At 42.5% G+C, this 8,806-nt stretch overlaps 1 protein-coding gene across 1 annotated transcript; it reads right to left on the bottom strand.

Moving 5' to 3' along the window:
* Window positions 1-6,421: 6,421 nt before the first annotated feature.
* Window positions 6,422-8,302, bottom strand: MELLADRAFT_86518 (Hypothetical protein; the record flags this gene model as incomplete). The annotated part of the gene is made up of 4 exons (XM_007419442.1): window positions 6,422-6,774; window positions 6,856-7,070; window positions 7,128-7,551; window positions 7,996-8,302. The coding sequence occupies 4 exons, from the start codon at window positions 8,300-8,302 to the stop codon at window positions 6,422-6,424; spliced, it is 1,299 nt and encodes a 432-aa protein (XP_007419504.1).
* Between the last annotated feature and the right edge of the window lie 504 nt (window positions 8,303-8,806).

Below are 8,806 nucleotides of genomic sequence, written 5' to 3'. Positions count from 1 at the left end.
GACAAGAAGTCGTCGTGACATACTGCTATCAGTTTCTCTATGTCTTCTTTATCACAAATCACTAGAGCGTTTGTATGTTTTTCTTTATGATAAAGCAGCCCTGATATTAAAGAGAATGTGCCTTCTATAAAAGGGTCTTTCCATTCTTTGTCGAGCGAGTTTTCTAGTGACATATCTTTATGTTCTGTACTGAATATTTTCACTAAAGTTAATGTGTTAGGATTAATAACGTAGCTGTTCTCAATTCTGGTAAAAAATTCGTCAGATAGCTCACAAAGGCTGATGCCCATGACCGGAATGTCTCTTTCCTCGTCTTCGTCTTCCCATGCTGGGTTATCTGAGTTATTTGGCATGGCCATTCTACTAAGTGCGTCTGCATTGCTGTGCAAAATGCCTGGTCTGTGTGTAATAGTCATATATGATTTATATTCTTGAATGGCCATTTGCCAACGAAGCATGTGTCTTGTTGGTGTTTTAGTGTTCAGTAGTGATTTGATGGCTTGACAATCCGTTATTACTTCGAAATAAATACCGTCAAGGTAATAATGAAGTTTATTCAGCGCCCATACCAAAGCTAAACATTCGAGTTGAGGTGCTCCGTACCGCTTTTCACTTTCTTTGAGCTGCCTAGAAATGAAACAGACTGGTCCATTTACCAGCTTTCCTTTGACTACCTGTTTCTGATGTAACGCAGCACCCAAACCTAAGAAGCTTGCGTCTACATATAGGATGAAAGGTTTCGAAAAATCAGGCTGTAGTAGACAGGGCGCTGACGTGAGTAACCTTTTGACGTTATCCCATGCCAATGCTCTTTCTTTTGTTATTGAGAACTCTACTCCTTTCTTGAGTAGATAATACAGTGGGAATGTGACTTTCGCGTAGTTTTCTAAATACATGCGGTAATAGCTTGAGAAACCTAAAAAGCTCTGGATGTCTTTCACATTTTTGGGTAGAGGTCGATGGATGACCGCTGCTACCTTATTCTGATCAATAGCTAACGTAAGGCCTGAGACTATGTGTCCTAACGCTTTGACTTCATGAAAGCCGAATTTACACTTGTCTAGAGAAACCGTTGCTCCCAGATTTTTAAGTTTCTGGAGAATAGAGTGCAGAGTTTTGCAATGTTCTTCCCATGATTCGTGAAATACGATAATGTCGTCAATATAGACTATTACGTGTCCATTTCTTAGTTCGTCGTGGAATTCTGTATCCATCATTTTTTGAAAGAATGCTGGTGCATTTTTGATTCCGAATGGCATTCTCTGGTATTTGTATATACCTAAATGTAGGATTATCCGCTAGAATTTCTTACTACTATCCGCTACCATGTTCTGGTGAAATCCCTTCATCAGATCCATTGTAGTAATATATACTGATTTCCCCAAGTTAGTTATAACTTGTTCGATTCTGGGCATTGGGTATCTATCTGGCTCAGTGTACGCGTTGAGAGCTCTGAAGTCTCCGCACACACGAGACTTTCCGCCGTGCCATGCCACCACACATGGTGTAGTAATTTCCACGTCCTCATTTTGTTGGACTTTTCGCAGTATCTCTAGTTTGACGAGTTCTTTGATGTGCAGTTCGAGCTCTGCTCTATTTCGTGGACTCGCCGGATATGCTGCCTTACGCAATATAGGTGGGTATGGCTTGTCAACCGTGAGTTTGATCTCCACCTCGTACTTGGTGATTTTGCCGATCTTATTCTCTCCTAGACCAAATGTGTCGTAGAATTTTCCTACTAGCGTATGAAGCTGCTTGGTTTGCTCATTAGTTAAGTTCTCTCCTGAGATAATGCGTTCTTTCACATCTTGGCCTAAACCGAATATTGAATTTGATTTATTTTCCATAATGGCTGAAATTTGTTTCTCTTGTGTGAGTGCAAATTTCTTTCTATTATTATCATTCCCGATAGTAAAGTATTTTTCTCTGGTATGGATAATATCTATTCCATACAGCGACAGAAAATCATCTCCAAGGATAAAATACCTTGGAGTAGCGTTTTCCATTACCACGAATTCGGGGTTAATTCGCACTGATCCCTCGGTGTGTGGGAATATGAGTGGCACTTCTAAAATCCCAATGGCTCGCAATGTTTCACCACATCCTCTAAATGATGTGTTGCTCTTGGGAAGAATTTTCTTTCTCCAATCAGGTATTACTTGAGAAATGAATGCTTCTCCTACCGCGGAGCATGACACCCCACTGTCAAGGAGGCATCGCACTTCTTGACCCTCGGCTATCACTGTCGTCAGGCTATGATGTCCCATAAGGTGAGCTTTTCCTGCTGATGGCCTCGATTTCATTTGTCGGGCGTCGCTAATCTGTTTGCTAGCTAAACCTTTATGCCATTTTTGCGGAATCCCTGCTTCTGCTTGGAGATTGGATATGTCCATTTCTTCTGGAAACGCCTCAATGGCCCTGAAGATGTTTTGATCTAAATTGCGACCAATAATCCTGCGCTCGTATATGGGGGTGAATACTGTCTCAACCCCTTCGATTCTTAATTCAATGTTTGTACTGTAGTCCATTCTCCTGGAGATCCATTCTTTTAGGAGAAAGCTCCTCCCGGAGCAATGAGAGGGCTAGCGGCCCTCCTCATAGATTCATAAATACGCTAAGTATTAGATGCTGTGGCGCAAGACTTGCCTTCAGGAGAAGGTGAGGCTTGCTCAGCGATGGGTGTAACAACACTCAGCGATCCCAGTCTTAGCGTCTCACGCGCTAGACTGAAGTCCTCGAGAGAGATCTCGGGTTAGATCCTTTGAACCAAGGGTGGGAGGGGTCTAAAAGACAAGTGGGTTCAAAAAAGTAAGGATCTAGGAGTGAGATCTCTGGAGAAACGAAAGGGACGAGCAGGATGAGGTGAGAAGAGAGAAAGCTGTGAGAGTCTTCGTTCATCAGAGGGACGGAGACAGAACTCACCCCTGAACCAAGACATGGGAGAGATCAACCGTTCAGGGCGCGACGGGCTCATCACGAACGCTCTGATGAGGTGATCCTCAGGGCTCTTCTCCCTAACGCGTGTTACCAATCACGCGTTAGCCTTTTCAGTGAGATCTTCGTGACATGGACCGGGGTCGATCCTCGTGCCAGCGTCACAACCCACACATACATTCTCCTGGAGATCCATTCTTTTAGGAGAAAGCTCCTTCCGGAGCAATGAGAGGGCTAGCGGCCCTCCTCATAGATTCATAAATACGCTAAGTATTAGATGCTGTGGCGCAAGACTTGCCTTCAGGAGAAGGTGAGGCTTGCTCAGCGATGGGTGTAACAACACTCAGCGATCCCAGTCTTAGCGTCTCACGCGCTAGACTGAAGTCCTCGAGAGAGATCTCGGGTTAGATCCTTTGAACCCAATTCAGGGAACGAGGTTCAACAAGAGCCAAGACCCTGCTAAAGGGTCTCAACCCCACTCTCGAGAGGAAGCAGTTCCGCTGAATGCTCACAAAATCCATTGCTAAAAGCACAACTCATATATATTGACAACCAGGAAAAACAGCGTAGACAACAAATTCGAAGACATCAATCGAGCATATATATAGTGACACGCACCCAGTCCAATTAGCGGGTCTCACCTCGCAATTTGCCAAGGAGCGCGCGTGTCTGACGTGCTGTCTTTCCGTTATAATTCTTTACGTAACGTTTGTAACATGGTGAAGTCCACCTGCCGGAGCGCTTAAGTGCACGCTCCGAAATACCGCAATATGCCTTGAAGGAAGCACCTCCAATACGTAAACTATGGCCTGACCAGATAGTGTTTCCAGCTGGTTTGTATGCTCTCAAGAAGCTGATTACGTTGTTTCTAGGCAAAGCCCCCGAGTGGTCACTCGCTGGGAATAGTGGATCATTATCACTACCCGGTACAGTACTCAGGATGGCTAATAGCGCCGCGACGGGGTCGAGAGCGTTCGGCTGGCGAGATAGTCGTAGAAATTGAGATTCCCCGGGTCTTGCTGTTTTGGCGAGTCGAACTCGGATCGTCGCGTGAGAACAATCATCGTTAATGTATACATCCTTCCTTCGTATGAAGTTGCCTGGGTGGTCCTTATTCGCAGTCAATTCTCCTAACCGTGCCAGTCCCCAGAAGCCTACTAGCAGTAGACCCTTCATTACCAATCCAGATTTAGTATCAGATTCACGGCTGAGTTTCGAAACCAATAAGTTCACATCCATCAAGGTGAGCCCAGCTCGCACGTTCCGGGTAATCAGTTCAGTTTTACTTGCTGCTTTGAGCAAAAGCCGAATCTTGTCCAAGTCGACTGCCGGAAACGCGCGATCGTGGAGCGTATGCCACATTCGCAAACCTGTGAGGTACCGTTTGGTTGTGTTGCTAAGTACAGCGCAGTCGTCATTGTTCTCTCGACACCAAGATATGAAGAGGTAGATGGATGAAACGGTAGCTGGAAAAGGTCGGGTATTAACTGCTCGTGCCAAGTTGAGGTATTTGTTTACAGCCGCCGCATAATGCCTCTTTGTTGAAGGGGCCCATCCGTGGTTCAAGATGAACTCGCTCGTCTCGTCCAAGGTTGCGAAGACTCCTGGTGCAGTTTGTCGTAAAACGTCGGAGGGCAACATAGTTTTTCACGATTCTAGAGTGAAGTTGTCGAGTGTTTAGGGGAAGTTTGGAATAACAGGCCTTTTAGGTCGTCTGGGATGTCGATGACTATCATGTCCTCCTTGGCTTTTGAAGTGTCGAGACCCCTCGATAACTTATCGGCTTCATTATCGTTTGAAACCACCCGGACCAAGTTCAAGTCACAGTCGTTTGCTATCAGCAAATCCTGAACATACTTCCATTCCTGGTTAACCCAGTAATCCTTGGATTTTCTGTTTCTTGCTGCCCCTTCAGTTGTCGTATTATCTGTTAAACAAGAGAAACTATAACCGGCTACGTCCAACCTAGTCATCAACATCAACAGACCGAGGCGCACCGCCACGGTTTCAGCCCAAGCTATCGTACGGCGTTGTGCGCCTTCAGGGTTTGCCCAGCCAGGTAGCCATTCGAATTGCGCCCAGCACTTCCCTATTATGATACCAATACCGTAACTCGAAGACGCATCTCCGACCCACCCCACATTCCTCACGATGTGGTCTGGTACTAGTCGAGTCGGTTTTAACTCATTAAGACAACTTACCCAGTAGAGTAAATCTTCTCTAACGTCGTCGGGCATCCTTCTTACGCCTGGTGATCTCCACATCGCGACCCATTTAAAACTTTCTGCCATGTATGCCTTCAGTTGCGGTAAGATCAGAGTTAGATGACTTAATCTCCCGTTGAGCTTTTCGACTTCTTTCCGTTTGAAAACTTCTTTCTTTAAAAACTCAGCTAATTCATGCTTTCGTCTTTCCAACTTTTTAGTCGGCAACGTCACCGTCTTCAGCTCTGAGTTCCATAGGAAACCTATAAACTTCTGTTCGATAGCGAACTCCGAATACTTTGTAACATTCGTTTTAACGCCAAGTTCTTCACTTGCAGCAACTACATCCAGCATTGAAACATTTGACGATACTTCTTTAATCATTAAATTATCATCGACCCACCTGAAAACTTCTAGTAGTCCAAATTTCAACTTCATTAATGTCTTCCAACCATCAGCTGGGCCTCCGAAAGACCCACAACCGGCAACACCTCCGAAAGCTATACGTAAGTCGATGTATATCATTCCGTTAAAATCTCGTATTGCCAAATAGGGCCACTGAGAAGGATGAGTTGGGATTTGGCGATACGCCCCCTCCCAGTCGAATATGCCGAGTTGAACACCTATTTCTAATGCTCTAAAGAATTTCGCGACAATCTTAAAATCATCCCACGTCGTGGCGAAATCATCTTTGTCAACGAACGAATTTACTGAGGGTATTTCCTCGTTGAACCGAGGAAAAGACATGTCGTTTATCGGTCGAAAAGTGCCGTCTCCGTTCTCTACAGCACCGAGAGGGCTTGTCCTAAAAAACCCTAATTTTTCATATACCTCTTTCTCACTGAAAGGGCCAAACATTCTCCCCGCCAATACCTCTTTTTGTATACTTAGTTCTATTTTATCCCTTGCGTCTAGAGCCGATTTGTGATTCGGTGGTGAGAAAAATTTCATATTATTGATTTCGTGTTTAGGAATCCCTTGATGAAAACCTTCTATGAAACCTTCAAGTAAATACAAGTAGTCTGCCAGAATACCGTACTGTTTCAACTCTCTTTCCCAAACATCTACATTCATCTCACATCTGACTTTTGATGGCCATAATTTCGTTTTATCATACACATTCCACATGTTATGATCGCACTTTCTTCGTTTTAGGCTAGGACATTTTCTATAATATTTCAATCAATGGAACTTAATTAAATATCTATTGTTACAAATTCATCCGATACATAACAAAAAACAAATCGAAATTGAGAAAAAAGAAATTGACAAAATTAACCCGCTCACAATTTATCTTTCGAAGTTGATTGTTTGGGTTCTAATTTTTCATTCTTATTCTTCTGGTAATTCTCATCAAAATTATTACCCTTATAATTCGAGTTTGGATGTTGTTTTCCTTTTCCTTTCTCCTCTTTTGAATAAGGCGAAGGGGATCTTCTATTATTTCTTACGAAATTTCCTCTTTTATCATCTCTGAAATTTCTACTGTTGTTTCTTTGGAAACCAGGTACTTTTAAAAACGTATTCTCTTCCTCAGTTTCTAATTCTAAATCCGTCAAATTATGATTCTTCCCGTTCGGGTATCTGTCTCCGGTTATGGGACTGAACCTTTCTCTAGCATTTCCTTTCGCGTAAGCTGCCAATATCATCATAACGTGTCAGAAGATTTTCAGAAGAGTTTTTTAATATTTTCGTCAACTAAACGTAGGATTCTTACGATTGTCATATTTCATAATCCTTCCATCTCTTAACAAGTTAGTCCTTGCTAGCGCATCTTCGAGAAATTCTTCCCTCTTTACAGATGGATCACCAGGTGCTCCGTTAACATGATTGCAAGTGACGTCCGTTCTGACTGCGATATCATATCTGAAAGCTGTCAACCATCCGTGCCTTACGCTCAGTTGTTGAACATATTCAAAATGTTCTTCCAAACTTCAAAGAATCATATTAGCTTTTGCCAATAATTCAAACTAGTCATGAGTTACTTACTCACTCGCAAAGTCTTCGTGTTTGTAGTGTTTTCTTACGTATTTGACCATTAACTGCCTAGCTCTAGTCCACTCAGCAAATGACAAGTACCATTCACTTCTAGGTATTTGACCGATTATTCGATCTTTCTTCTTAGAAGTGTTATTGTTTGATACCATTTTGTCTAGTTCGATCCATTCTTCATTAAAAATTGTCAGAGGAAAATGGTAGTCTAACTTCTTCAGATGTGCATCCCAGAATTCGTTGAATGCTCTTAAACCTGAACGCGACGTTTCCCCTTTCTTATAATTTTTCAAAGGGTTAACTTCGTTTAGATCTTCTTTTTCCTTCTTATCGACTTTTGCATCCATTGAATTCAGGATCTTCTTTAAAAGTTCGTCATCTCCTTTTTCTAATGCCAACTTCGCTTGAGATACTAGAAAGCCTAAGAGAACAAAGTAAACATCAGTTTACCAAATTTTAATTGTATCTCAAATCATCGAATGTTGGTCTCTATTCGACTTGATAAAGGAGATTCGATTTGATAAAGGAGTATATGGGTCATTCCAGGAAACATGGGCTGTTCATATAATCATGAACTTAGCGCGCAGATTGTCGTGTTGAAAAACACTTGACTAGTTGAAATTTCAGGCATATGTGCCGTTCAAATGAGTCGTAGAAATCGTATCATGAAACGATTTTTACTTGACTAGTTGCAGAAATCGTTCTAGAAACGATTTCTACTTGACTTCGAATGATGATTCATTTATCACGTTATTACGTTTGACAAGACATCTTATAATTCTTGTAGTCTTGATGGGGTTGAAGTGGATGAAGTTCTAAAAGGAATGAAAGAAATTTGAAATTGATATGTATTGATGACACTAACTTGATTTCATGCTGTCGTTCTTAATACCTTTATGTTCAATAGTTGGTAGAGGTTCTTCTTCGGATTCATCTGAAGATAGCACTACATCTTTATTCTTCATCGTTTCTATTATCAAGTCTTCATCGTCTTCAGATAACAATTGTTCTTTGTTTAATAACTCTTCTTCATCTTCTTTCCGAATTCTCTCTTCTTCTTCCAAGGTTGTTTCGATTTGAAAATCATTTATAAATTCTTCGTCGCTATTCGGTGGTGTTGGTTCTGGTGAGAATTCCGGAACAAGACCTAAATTACGTCTACTAGATCTCATTTCTATCTTTCTAAGGGTTCAAAAAAGTAAGGATCTAGGAGTGAGATCTCTGGAGAAACGAAAGGGACGAGCAGGATGAGGTGAGAAGAGAGAAAGCTGTGAGAGTCTTCGTTCATCAGAGGGACGGAGACAGAACTCACCCCTGAACCAAGACATGGGAGAGATCAACCGTTCAGGGCGCGACGGGCTCATCACGAACGCTCTGATGAGGTGATCCTCAGGGCTCTTCTCCCTAACGCGTGTTACCAATCACGCGTTAGCCTTTTCAGTGAGATCTTCGTGACATGGACCGGGGTCGATCCTCGTGCCAGCGTCACAACCCACACAGAAATACTCATACCGTAGGCATTGATCATATCTGCGCCTAAAATAATTTCTACATTTTTAGCATCAGCGATTATCACGAAGTCAATCATCAGGATACATGGATCGTTTTCATGTACAAATTGTATTGGTAATGTAATTTCACCAATCGCAGTGAGACCTCCCGACGCACTCAGATAG

Source organism: Melampsora larici-populina (assembly GCF_000204055.1).
Source record: "Melampsora larici-populina 98AG31 unplaced genomic scaffold MELLAscaffold_194, whole genome shotgun sequence".
Classification (NCBI taxonomy): domain Eukaryota; kingdom Fungi; phylum Basidiomycota; class Pucciniomycetes; order Pucciniales; family Melampsoraceae; genus Melampsora; species Melampsora laricis-populina.
The sequence above is the reverse complement of the archived record's forward strand: the minus strand, read 5'-3'. Positions and strand labels throughout refer to the sequence as shown.